General features: G+C 40.3%; 1 protein-coding gene across 1 annotated transcript in view; it reads right to left on the reverse strand.

Annotated features, from left to right (window-relative positions):
• otc (ornithine transcarbamylase) overlaps positions 1-13,958 on the reverse strand; it is a 52,964-nt gene extending 39,006 nt beyond the window's left edge. Inside the window, exons 1-3 of the mRNA XM_072262272.1 lie at positions 13,704-13,958; positions 8,315-8,453; positions 5,896-5,977 (exon numbers count right to left, since the gene is read on the reverse strand). Coding sequence (XP_072118373.1) covers positions 5,896-5,977; positions 8,315-8,453; positions 13,704-13,777 — 295 coding nt within the window. The 5' untranslated portion in view covers positions 13,778-13,958. The remainder of the gene's footprint in view (positions 1-5,895; positions 5,978-8,314; positions 8,454-13,703) is intronic.
• Positions 13,959-14,373: the final 415 nt, after the last annotated feature.

The following is a 14,373-nucleotide window of genomic DNA, read 5'->3' on the forward strand; positions in this document are numbered from 1 at the left end:
TAAGTAGGAATATTATGAATTTCTTGAATTATGGGCTTATATTAGAGTTGACACAAGCTCCAAAGTTTAGGTGAATTTATTCGGTTGTATATAAACTGCCTTCAGCACCTATTTTCTATACTATTAATAAAAATGTATAAATTACAATTTAACAAATGAACTAACATCAATTGCTATCTGTGTGAGAGAGCTCCATATCTTCATCACCCATATCTTTAGACAATGCTCCATATCCTAGATTTCCCAGTCATTGGAAATATCCAGGGAATATATCCAAGCTTTTGTAATTAAAGTCCTGGAGTCCATGTAGAATACTGATGGATCCACTTCTCATTCCCACCAAGCTTCTATCTTTATGTTATCATCAAAATTGGATATGTTGACTTCAATTCTATCATTTGTTGTTAATTAATGTGAATAGTTGCAGCTCTGCAGTTCCTTGAAGCCAGCACATTCTGCTAATTTAAGTACCTACCTTTAAATGCTACCTTTCGTCTTTACCTGCTCTGCCAGTTTTCTAGCCAATTCCAAAGTGTGCCTTCGATCCCACGAGTTTCAACAAAAATGGAAGATCAAAGAAATGGCAGAAATGTTGTCCATTCTCAGTGTTCGACAGTAAATTTCATTAGTCTTTATTCATATGGAAAGGGAATTTAAATTAACTAGCAAATTATATTTCAGGAGAAATAGTGAGGGACTTAAATGAGTGGGGTGAGCTGCACTATTAATCAGGGACAATATCACAGCTGCATTCAGAGGGGTCAGAATAGAAACAATTCAAGAACTGTAAAAATGCTAGAATACTTTGAAACCCTCTATATGATTAGAATTTATTTATTTTGTAAGCTTGCCTCTTCCTTTTCATTTGGTGCCAATGGGAAGACACAGACTAAATACAAAGATTTTGTATGATAAATGGAAGACACTGAAAAAATTCTTAGATAATCCAGCAGAAATGCAAATTTAAGTGCACATTTAGAGCTCTGCTTTTCCAAACCTAGAACAGCGCAAATAAGCAGTAGAAAGTCACCTTACTGAAATGTTTGCTTTCATATATTTACATACCTTCAGTCTTTGTCCTTCCACAGTTGACTCACTACATGATAAGAAGTAAATCATTTAAATGTTTGCCCAGGATTCAGTTACTTTTGTGAAATAGACAAATAATGTTGCAAGGTTTCTATTAAGTGGCTTTGGAACTGCACTTTGAAAAGTTATTAATCAATAACCAGAAACCACAGATTAAAGAATGTCTTGATAGGATGTTAAATTATTTTGTTTGTGGACTGCAGATGTGCTGGTATTCAAGGATGCAAAAGTCGTCTTCAGAGTTACTGCAGAGCGTTATACTCTACTGAATCAGTAACACAACGTTAAGAAATCTGGTTTAGCTGAGCAAAGCTATGATGTCAAAAATGCTAAAATAATTTGAAACGCTCTATATGATTAAAATTCATTTATTTTGTAAGCTTGCCTCTTCCTTTTCATTTACTGCCAGTGGGAAGACACAGACTAAGTACTTTAGTAGCTTTGCAAAGTAGGAATACAGAAAACTTCTCAAGATGTTTCACAGAAACATAATCTGATGCCAGACTACATAATGTGGTACCAGGCCAGAACTTGTTCTTTAGCATCAATGCTTTTGAACATCTTAAATGAGGGAAACATTTCCAGATGGAATCACAAGAGATTCTGCAGATGCTGGACATCCAAAGCAATACACACAAAGTAAATGGAGGAACCCAGCAGGTCAGGCAGCATTTACGGAGGGGAATAAACAGTCGACATTTTGGGCTGAGACCAAAGGGTGTTGGCCTGAATCATTGACTGATAATACCCCTTCATATAATCTGCTTTTCAGATGTTGGGGCTCATGGGCTGAAGAAACAACATGGTACAATGATTAAATTCAGGTACAATCCAACGACCACAATTGAAAGAATACAGAAAACCTGCAACATTGGAAGAGATTAGAAAGAAGGGGACACAAGGTTGTCGACCAATCTGAAACTAAAGTAAGAACTTTAAAATTAAATCGTGCAGGTCAGCAAGAATGAGCACAATGCATCAATAGGATTTGTTCTGAATTGATACACTAGCAGCAGAGATCTGGATGAATTCACAGAGACCATATCATTCCAGAGCTTGCAACAGTGTTACATAGCATCAAAACTGGTACTGCTATCAGCCATGATAATATTTTTCCAGAATTTCTGAAACAAATTGTTGCAGTTGCTCAGTTTTGGCTGGCTTATTTCTTTACAGAAAGAAAACCAAATATCAGGTACGTGTCAAAAAAACTTGTTTCATAGAAGTTCAGAGTACATTTATGAGGGGTCATTGATAAGTTCGTGGCTTAAGGTAGAAGGAGTCAATTTTAGAAAACCTAGCGCATTTATTTTTCAACATAGTCCCCTCCTACATGTACACACTTAGTCCAGCAATTGTGGAGCAAATGGGTCCCTTCTTTGTAGAAGTGGTCCACAACAGGGGTGATTGATAAGTTCGTGGCCTAAGGTAGAAGGAGATCTGTTATACAGCTCTTGCTACATGCACGTGCAGTTCAACTCTGAGTGAAAATGCAGAAAGTCTGAAGTTAATAACTCAGCTCCTTCTACCTCAGGCCGTGAACTTATCAATAAACCCTGCTGTGTACCACTTTCTGGAGGTCCAAGAAGCCGACTTCTACAAAGAAGAGATCCGTATGCTCTGTGACCGCTGGACTATGCGTGTAAATGTGATAGGTTTTCTAAAATTGACTCCTTCTACCTTAGGCCACAAACTTATCAATCACCCCTCGTATTATCAAAAGTACGTATATGTAATACAAGCTTGAGATTCGCCCCCTTATAGGCAGCCACAAAGAAACCCAAAAGAACCCATTAAAAGGCTGTCAAACACCCAATGTGCAAAAAAAAAGTAAATTATGAAAAAAATAAAAGCAAGCATATGGCGTTCAGAACTGAAGTTGACAGAGAGGGTCTGTCCACAGACCTTTAGTTCAGCCGAGAGTCGAGTAAACGGCACACAGCAGTGAGCTAAACTGGCCATCCCTTGCCTCAGGCCCCGACACCCTGACATTTACAATCTGGCCTGTTGCTTAAAATTGCCATCCAACCATCGGGTTTAGTCACTTCAATATGCTCTGGGGCCTGGACCAACCCCCTCGATTTGGCTTGTACCCAACCTTTCTGATTCGGCCTGGAGCTTAAGTTGCTGTTGACATATCTGGTTCAGTTGCTTCGATACGGTCGGGAGCCTGGACCCACTGCCTCGATTTGGCCTGTACCCAACCTTTCAGATTCTTCTTCGCTCATTGCGATGGGCCCACTGCCTCACCTTGGTTCTGCTGCATTGAATTGCCTCCATGTCCAAAACGAAGTCACAGGCTATTGTTTGCAATGATCATTCACCAGAAAAAGAGCAATTAAAAAAGCATATAGTTGTCTTCTTTCTTTGGCCACCAGCAAGAAGTTGCTAAGATTCACCAGTGCCATTTTAAATCGGCATTATCTCCCACATCAGTAAAAACCAAAATCTGGTATCAAGTTATCATCCAGTGCCACTGGTGTCTTCACTTTAAGGCCCTGGAGTGTCTAACTTTCTAAGCACCAGAGATGGACAATGACGATTCTCAATCAAGCAAGCTTCTGACACATGCAACCAAATACTTCTGTGAACTGTCTACATTAAAAATGCTTTACAGAAAAATCTGAAAATAGGTGCCATCTTTTTATCTTCACAGGATCATCTGATATGCCATTGTAAATGGGTCTGTCCATTATAAATACTAAAATACCCAATGTCACTGGCATCACACTCCAAGGCAGACATTTCAGAATGTAGATGGTGGCTCTTGGAGAAAACCGAAGATTTGTTACTCTAGAGGTCCGTTCCCAAATTTATTTAATCTGTACACCAATAACCTGCCACTAAATCCACCATGCAGACAAGATCTGCTCTGGTCAAAGTGGTTGACTTTCCTTGAGTTGAAGACAATTTCAGGTGTTGACATTGCAAAGATGGCTAGCTACAGGAATACATGGAGCCTTCAGCCCTGAGCCATCAAGCTAACCGATATGTTTCATTTTTACTGTGCCAGTACTACGACTGAGCTGAACATTCTACTGAATGGCCAGAGGCTGAAGAAAGAAGAATTTTTAGCTTACCTGACCATGACCATTGACCAGAGAAAACCATTATGAAAACCAACTAAAAATGATAGCAATGAAGATAAAAAGACTCTTCAAACTAGTAGGCTCTACATAGAGTGAAGATTCCTTACACCAATTCAGCCAGTCCCATTCTAACATTAGGAATTCAAATTAATTTTTGAACTGAGTTTTACTAACTTACCAGTTACATATCACTCATCATAATATCCAGCGTGGTTGAAGCTGGCATGGCAGTGATGACCCCATGAAAGGATCGGCAGTGGGATGTGTAGTACTGAACCCTTTGCCAACCAGTTCCTCAGTACACACCCCATTGCTGATCTGATCTTTAACTTAGCTGCTTCCTAACCTGAAAGTCTCAAGCCTAACAGTCACCTCTAACTCAAAACAGAGTAGTGATTGAAATGGATCACTCTCGACAGGACTGGACTTTGGGATTGTTGAGGCAATCCAGTGCAGTCTAAACATCAATGAATGCTGTTGAAGATGAAATTCTCTTGTGGGATCTGGGAGCTTCGCTCAGTCACTAAGGATTCTATTGTGCGCCTGGTGAATGCGCCAACATTAAATAAGCAACCATGGCAAGTAGAATGAAGGAGTGCAACTGGAGAGAAATTATACTAATGCTGGGGAGCTACAAAGGCATGGATGAGAGATTCAGCTTTCAAAAAGCTGTTATTACTATAGACAGCTTTAAGAATTTAATTAATAGATGCCAAGGGGAACTGGCATTATCACAAATTATTTCAATTAAGATGAACCATAATAAAGAGAATATAAATAATCCTGGCAGTGGAAGCCCTCAAAGGCATTAGTTTGCTTTCTCTCCAGAATACCTGGGTGAAATCTGTAAGTCATGTAATTTTTTTTACAACACATCTAAACGACCAGGAAGCCCAAGTGTGTTATCCCTTAGGATTCTTCAGTGGTACCTCCAAAAGCGTAAAATATCTAATAGCTGAAAAGGCAATTATAGTAAACGTTTGTGTTTGCCATCACCTCTTGGTCCTCCTCCAAATCACATATTAACCCGACATTGAAACATATCATGGCTACTTCATCTTTGCTGTTTTAAAATCCCAGAACTTCCTACCCAGCAGCCCTGTGTACCATCACAAGGATAGCTATAGGTTAACTAGAGGGCTACTCCTTCTGGCAAAAGCAGCATCTCACAGGTGAGAGAAAGTCCATTCACACCAATGGATGACAGTGAACTAAGTGACAGAAGAGCTAATTTTGAGTGCTCATGCACCTCCCTAACACATTGATCTGGATAGAAGAAAGGTGAATGGTAAAAGTGAACTACAGGTACCTAGGTCCAATCACTACTCTATATTCAGTTAGAGGTGACTTAGTCTTAAGTCATTCAGGTTAGAAAGCAGCTAAGTTAAAGTTTGACCTTATTTTATGCTTTACTCCAGAAAAAGATATGCTTCTCAGGTCATTAAGTGACTTTCACAAATGTGTAACCTATTGATAATCACAAATGGCTAGTCAGAATTAAATTTCAATTTTATATATGTTAGAAGTTGATTGGATTACTTTCTTTGGGAAATCAATTTGCCTACTCCTTATTAAAAGTTCTTAATTATGGCCCTTCAACCACATTTTCCTTAATCTTAAAAAAAATTATCACTCTGTCCTCCAGAATAAAACATACATGCAGTCACTCCTGACAAGGTCAATGGCACCTTTTACTCTTTGAAGGGAAATAATTTACCTGTTTCAGTAGAGATTCTTGTTCTGGTGCTTCTTTTTTCAAATATCATGGCAATAGACTTTCCTTGGAGCAAAGGGAGGATCTTTCAGAAGGATGGGGAGCAAAAGCAAATATGGTTAGAAGCTTTTCAAGAGCTCGCACACTGTCTGCATGACATTCACTGACAGCATATACCAATGATATTTAGGTCGGAAGTATCCAAGTACAGTAAAATTTTAATTCTCTTTCTGCTATGAATTTGGCCCATTCTGAATTATACTGGAGTGAATAAAAGAAAGCAACATACAGTACGAGTACAGCTTCTTACAGATATCAAAGGAGTGTACTTGGACACACACATCACAGAGTTCAAGTTGATAAGCTTCCCTCCCCATTATTCTTTTTTTAGGCCAAGATGCATGGAGACATCTTGGAGAGTGGAGAGTGCAAAAGAGAGAAAAAGTCTGATTAGGAGGAGTTAGCATGGCTTTGTGCACAGGAAATCATGCCTGAGAAACTTCTTTTATTTAAAGAGGTAAACTAAAAGGTAGATGAGGATAGGGCAGTGGGTGTTGTCCATTTGAAATTTAGCAAGACCTTTGGCATGATTCCACATGGTAGGCTGGTCTAGAAGTTCAGTTCCCATTGAATCCTGAAAGAGCTAGATTCAAAAGTGACTCAGAGGTAGGAAGCAGAGGGTGGTGGTTGAACGCTCTTTCTCAGAATGGAGGTTAGTAACTAATAGTGTGTCGCAGGTACCAACCCTCGTCATTTAAATGAGTGATTTGGATGCAAATGCACAAGGTTTGATCAGTTAGTTTGTGGATGACATAAAATCATGAGGGATTGTTGATAGTGAAGAGGTTATCATAGAGTACTAGATCTTGAGCCATTAGGAAGGTGGGTCAAAGAGTGGCAAATGGATTCAATACACACAAGTGTGAAGTGATGCATTTTGGAAAGTCAAACCAGTGTAGGACTTAAGTTCAAAGCTCGAAGTAAATTTTATTATCAAAAGACATATGTCACCATATTCAACCCTGAGATTCATTTTCTTGTGGGCATACTCAGCAAATCTATAGAATAGTAACTATAATAGGATCAAATATCAATTAGAGTGCAGTAGACAAGAAACTGTGCAAATGCAAATATACTGTAAATAAATGACGAGAACATGAGATAATAAGATAAAGAGTCCTTGAAAGTGAAATCATTGATTGTGGGAAAATTTCCATGATGGGACATGACATTGCATATAATTATCCTCTTTTATTCAAGAGCCTGATGGTTGAGGGGTAGTAACTGTTCTTGAACCTGGTGGTGAGAGTCCTGAGGCTCCTGTACCTTTTACCTGATGGCACCGGTGAGAAGGGAGCATGACCTGGGTGGTGAATACTATGAATGGTTGGGCTTTAGGGAGTGCAATGGAACATGTGTACAAGTGCATAGTTCATTTAAGGTAGCATCACAGGTGGAAAGGATGGTGAAGGTGGTGTTTAGCATTCTGGCTTTCATCAGTCAGGTCACTGTTGCAGTGATACAACAGTGTCACTGTTTAGGAGTTTGAACATCATGTTGCAGTGATACAAGTAATTTGTGAGGCTGCACTTGAAGTACTGTATATAGTTTCAGTCACCCTGTATAGCAAAGATATGGTTAAACTGGAAAGAGTGCAGAAAAGTTTTATGAGGTGGCTGACAGGACTAGACGGCCTGAGTTATAGGGAGGGTTTGGCCAGACTTGGAACATTGGAGAATGAAGGAGAACCTTATGGAAGTGTGTTTAAAATGATCAAAGATATAGATTGTTATCGATGGTAATCATCTTTTCCCCAGGGTGGAGGTGTCCAAAGCTAAGGGCAATAGATTTAGGTTGAGTGGGGAAAGATTTAAAAGGGTTATGTGGGGCAACTTTTTCCATGCAGGAGGTGGTGAGTATCAGAAATGATTTGCCAGAGGAAGTAGTTGAAGCATCATTTAAGAACCACTTGGATAGGTACATGGAGTGGCGTGCTAAGAGGACTGTGGCTAAATGGAGGAAATCAGGACTAACCGGGTTAGCATGGACTTGTTGGGATGAAGGGCCTGTATCCGTGCTGTATTGCTAATAAGAGAGTGACCAATCATGGAAAAGAAGAAGAAGAATAGCCCTTAACTTGGCAGTGGAGTTATCGGGGCACTGCCTTTTGACGGTGTTTCCGTAACAAGCTATTCTTGTTTTTACGAGGCTGAGTTGCTAGCTCGACGCTCAACCCGACTTGGGTTCAATCATTGAAGACCAACTAAAATATTCCATTTCATTGAAATAACCTCCATGAAATGGGAAGAGTATACGGACAACATGATAAGTAGTGGGAAGGCTCAGGAGAACAGCAGACAATAATAAACCAACATATTATCGGTATTAATCGTACAAGTGATGTTATTAACCTGGCATTTACCTCTCCTTTCTGTTTTATTCTCACTTTCAGATCAGCCGCAGTCCACAGGAATTGTTTAATTTCTTCTCCATTAAAATCCTTGAGAGTCAGTAGATGACGCCCTTTCAGAGTAGCAGCACTTAGCACAACCTGGCCACATCTGCAAGCAGAACTTTATGTTACCTGGAAGCTTGTAAAAAATTGCCTTCATTTACTCTGCCAAAATGGAAGCAGGAAATACCTGCTGAAAAGCCATTAAAATACAAACTACAATTCATGGCAAAATTGAAAAACGCTGTCAATTAAAATTGTAGATAATGAAAATGGAAGGCTAACTTGGGTCAGAAGGTTTTTTTTTGACTTTTTGAATCTAATTGACCTATTTTATCTGAAATCCAACCCTATCCCCTACATAACATTTTCAGAAGCCAAAGCAGAAATAGAAACAAAATCCATTTGAATTAGAAAGGTGTGAATTACAGAGTTATGGAACCATACAGCATGGAAACAGGTCCTTCAGCCAAACTCATCCATACCAACTGTGCTGCCTCTCAGCTAGTCCCATCTGCCTACATCGGGCCCATAGCTCTCCAGACCCCTTGTATCCATATATTTATCGAGATGTGTTTTAGAAGCTGCTGATGTGCTTGCCTCAAGCAATATTTCTGGCAGCTTATTCAAAATATGCACCACTCTTTGGGTGAAGAAGCTGCCCCTGACGTCCTTTTTACGTCTCTCACCTTATAATAAGCTCTTTGGACCTGTGCGGGGCACCGAAGTGCATTGAGCTCTGAGTGTTTTTTTTTAAAAGGAGTACCTGAATTAGTTAATTACAAAAATGAGAAAATCTGCAAATGCTGGAAAACCAAGCAACACACACAAAATGCTGGAAGAACTCAGCAGGCCAGACAGCATCTATGGAAAGGAGTAAACAGTCAATGTTTCGGGCCAACACCCTTCATCAGGACTGGAAAGGAAGGGGGAAGACATCAGAATAAGAAGGTAGGGGAGGAGAGGAAGAACACAGATTCTGGATTGGTTAATTGTTGTTTAATAAGAGTCTTCAACTGTTTAGAGTTGCTTGTGTTTTTCTCAAAAGATTCGCTTTTTGTAATGTGGTCTCCTAGTGCTTTCTGTTTAAACTTGTTAAGTTTATTTTGATAGGTTTGGGGATACTGCGTTACTTGCATTGTTTTAGCACTAATGGAGTGTCTGCTTATCGCAGTGTCCTAGCTTTGAGAATGTTAGGTCTCGCAGTGTTGCTTGGCTGAGCCACCAATATTCTATTGAAATTCTTATGAATAAACGCTGGCTGACTTCTCTATATTGGAGCCTGTATTTCCTCTGCACTTAGGTTCTGACATTCCCATTGCACATCATGACTGATGGACCCAGCAGATGTTGAACAGCAGCACTTTGACATCAGTTGGCTTTAGGTGAGAATGTCATCCATTCTCAAGTCCACATTCTGAGGTTCTCAAGTCCACTTTCCAAGTGTCCCTAGTCTATGTTCCGAGTTTCTCATGTTCCTAGTGTATATTCTGAGTTTCTCAAGTCAATGTTCTTAACTTTTTTTGTCAGCGCTCCGAGTTTCTCAAGTTCATGCTCCCAGTTTCGCTAGTCTACGTTCCTAGTCATCAACATTCTCTAGGTCATCAAGGTTCTCAATGTGGCCAAGGTTCTCCAGGTCATGGCCCTCCAGATTTTCAAGGTTTATTCAGTCTTTCCAAGCTTTAAATAAATTTTGGAAAGGTTGAATAGTGTTTCCAAGGTATATTCAATGTTTACCCTCTCTTGGGGTTCTCCAGGCCTCTATAGAGTTCCGCAAGTCTCCCTGGGCCATCCAGTGCCAGCCATAGGGAAGAGGTTCCATAATGAGATCTTTGGGCCTGTGCAGGAGCTGGAGAGCATTGGGTTTTCAGAGCACTCGAATTGGTTAATTGTTGTTTAACGAGAGTCTTTAATACTTTAGGTTTCCTTGAGTTTTTCCTCAAGCGGCTCCCTCTTTATAATGTGGTCTCCTGGTGCTGTTTAAATTTATAAGATTATTTTGATAGCCTTGAGGGTTCTGCATTACTTGTATTATTTAAGCAGATGCCTGATTAGGGCTTATCATGGGATCCCAGTTTTGGGAAGGTTACATCTCATGGTGGTGTTCAGCTGAGCCACCATTGTTCTGTTGCAATTCCTATGAATAAGCTCTGGTCACCGTCTCTACATCGGAGTCTATCTTTCCTCCACACTTGGGTTCTGACATTGCCAGCACACTTCGCGACATACCTCTTACCTCAAATTTATGGCCTCTTGTTTTTCAACCATTTCCTGGGAGAAAGTACTATGCACTTCCACCTTGTCTATGCCCCTTGGTGATCTTATATGTATTTATCCAGTTACCCCTTAATCTGAGGGAACAAAGAGCTAGTCTATGCAACCTTTCCTTGGAATTTAGGTCCCCGAAGTCCAGGCAACATCCTGGTAAATCATTTCTCCATTCTTTCTGGTTTAATAACATCTTTACTATAGTAAGATGACAAAAACTGTACACAATATTCAAATGCACCCTCATTGACATCTTATATAACTTCCCAACTCACTCCTGTACATCATTCAGGGCATTGAGAAGGCCAGCATGTCAAACACCTTCTTCACCATTCTTATTTACCTGTGACGAGAACTATGCATTTACATTCCTAGGTCCCTCTGTTACTGAACAACTGAAATGAACTGAAAGCTCTTCAACGACCTATGTACAGGTATTTTCGTCCCAATAATGGCAAAGCTGTCATTACTCTGTGCATGTGAGAGCCACTTTGAGGTTTTCCTGCCTGCTGAGGTTAATTCGTGAGGTTGCTATGTGATTCAACTTGCCAGGACAGGCTGTGCTGTTGTGCAGTTTCCTTCAGGGAAATCATCTCAATTAAAGTGATTTGAAGATACACACGACCAGCTTTGTGTTATAAAGTGCAAATTTTATATTATGTTTCAAGTTGTCAGGTCCTTCAAGTATGTCTCACGATTTAAAATATAAATACGAGAAATTCCTGCAGATGTTGGAAATCTGAAGCAGCACACAAGTCAAGTAGCATTGATGGAAATGAATGAACAGTTGACATCTCAGACTGAGACCCTTCTATAGGACTGGAAAGGAAAGGGAAGACACCAGAATCACTATTTAATATGATCAAGGCAGCTCTATGCTGGCCTTGATCCTGTTTCTGTTTTCATCTACAGACATCCCACCTCTCCCAGGAGTTCCGGGAGTCTCCTGCATATCGATAGCGGCTCCCTGATGCCCGCAAATTATATACAATATCCCGGAAATCGATTTTTTTAGAGAGGGAGAGGGAAAAAAAAGAAAGAAAATGAATGAATCCTGCTTGATCTCACTTTGTGCTAAGTAGACCTATCAGTTTTCTCTGTGGGCGGGCTTTACAGTCGACCTCTCTCTCTCTTCCATATTCCATCAGTTCAGTTACTACCATCTGTAATGACACTGAAATCATCCAGGTAACTGTTGGTGATGAAGTACAAAAGCCTGGCGAAGAAATTCCCAAGGCTGACAGTGACAACCTGACTATGCGAGGCTGTCCTACACAGGCGGGGCGCGTTGGCGTCTTAAAGGGGATTAGAGCAGGGTTTAAATTGGAGCAAAATTCCAAAATTGTCCACTAAGACATCTTTAAAAACGCGCCCGCAGCAAGCAAACTCTTCGGGTTTTTTCTCCTGAAACACTTCCATTTTACAGGTACATCAAAGCCAGCGATGGGCTGGATTTAAGTGCAGCTGTTTTCAGATGAAAATACGATTTTAATAAATACCCGGCCCCCACTGAGGTCTTGTCATTAGGGCAGCGAACTGTTTACCTGTGCTGTGCACTTTATATGCATTTTGAATTACACTTTATTAAATAATATGGTATTATATTGTTTTATGTGGTGTGCATGATATATGTATTGTGGCTACACTGTGGTCCGGACAGAGGTTGTTTCGTTTGTGGACAATCAGCCAGATGACTATAAACTTGAACTTGAAGATACAGAACTTCTAAATCACTCATTTAAAATCCCCCATTTTGATGTAAAAAACTAAGTCCTGATCCCGACTATTGCAAGCTGTGTGTGTGAGTGAGAGTGAGAGTGAGAGCGAGAGCGAGAGCGAGAGTGTGAGTGACACACACACACACACACACTACGGACGTATATGTGATCGACGTTGTCCGAATGGACGTTAAGTGGCGCACACCTGTAATAAGGATACACCTTATGCTTTTATTTCTTTTAGGGACCACAACATATTAGGGAGGCTAAGCGCAGGGAAGGCTGCTCAAGTATTTCAGAGTTCTTTTCAGCAGAGAACCAAAGTCTGACAGAGAAGGTCACTAGAGCTGAGGTGTACTTTACATCTTTCATTGTTGAGCATAACCTGCCATTCCAGGTGTGTAAGCACACAGGCAAGCTATTCAGGAAAATGTTTCCTGATTCAGAAATAGCAAAAAAACAATGCCTGCTCATTAACCAAGACAGCAACTATTGTGAACATGGCACATTAAGACAGAATTCAGAAGGCAGCTGTCTCACAAAACGCTTGTGAATCTGATGTCTAGCAAAATTAACAAATCCATTGACACAGACTGCCAAGAGGTTGAGACATCCCTGAGATGAGTTTTTGCAGGGTGGGATGTCTGCATCTATTCATACCCATACTTCTTCCCTCAATATATCACTTAAATACTTCTAATGATCCTGCTTCGACCAGCCGATGGAGTAGAGAATTCGAGATTCACTACTTCGACACGAAGATACAAATCAGTTAAGAAAATCAGAAAAGATTTAATAGTGCTGCCAATTTTCTCCCGTCTACTGTATGTAGCAAACAAACAACTGCAAACCCAAACAGCGCCCGTTTTGGGGAAGTATTATACTGTTTTCTGGTGATTTCTCTCACATGCTGGTTGGATGCACCACAACGTATTTACAAACGCATTTCAAAAAGCGTTTTATGGAAAATTACGACCTTCCAAGATATTTTTCCTCTCACTACAGCGTGATTATTGTTTTATTTTGAAGTTTAAATTGAAAGTGTTATTCTCGTAAACAAGCGAGGGGGAAAAAGGCATACCTAGCCCGCTCGTTGTTCAGTGCACCCGAAGTCAGTGACCTTTCGCACACTATGCTGCAGTGCTCGCCTCGAAATCCCTGCCATGCTGCAGATCCTATTACAACCATCGCGAGACGGAAAATCACCCAAAGTAGGCTGGAAAAAAACTCCAACGTACTATTTATATGCAAAAAATCATAAAATTAGATGGATAAATTTGGAGAACTGGGGTCGAGTGTGGACACCATTTCGTCCACATACGCTTTCGGATTTGGTCTGCTCTGCCAACACTTGGAGAATTAAACCCACTCACCGAAATGAGCGCACGGAGCACTTGTTGCTCAGAGAAACCGAGCGTCCCAGGAGGTTCCTTAAAGCAAAGATCATGGTTGCTTTTAGGTTGCGCTGTTGAGGGGACCGACTCTGGCCTGAAATGAGGCACTTCCACACTCGTACTAAGTTGTGCGGCTGCACTGACCCACTCACTGCCTGATGTATCAAAACAGCCGGGTTGCGTCGATGCTGGTAAACAGTCGAAACTTTACCTGGTGCTTACGCTCCCAGAAAGGGCGCTGGGATATCTGTGTGAAAAAAAAATCTTTTGGATATTGATGTTGTTGGTGGCCACGTGTGTAATTATTCGTGAGTTAATTGTATATTAGTATTAAAATGGTAAATGCCAGCTAAAACTCAGCAGGCCAAATAAAGACAGAAAAGACAGAGATATTCAGTTTTTTTAATATCTTGAAATTCTTGACTCTCCTTTTAAATGCATTTCCTGCATCTACAGTATTTTGCAGTTGCCTCGATCAGTTTAATTATGAGCACATATTTTGAGCACCAAACCATTAATTGGATTATCTAGCATCTAGAAAATCAATACATATCAGAATCAGATTTATTATCACTGATATATGCTATATTTTTTTTGTTTGTGGTAGCAGTACAGTGCAAAACATAAAAAGTACCATCACTTACAATAG

Source organism: Mobula birostris, chromosome 6, assembly GCF_030028105.1.
Source record: "Mobula birostris isolate sMobBir1 chromosome 6, sMobBir1.hap1, whole genome shotgun sequence".
Taxonomy (NCBI): Eukaryota; Metazoa; Chordata; class Chondrichthyes; order Myliobatiformes; family Myliobatidae; genus Mobula; species Mobula birostris.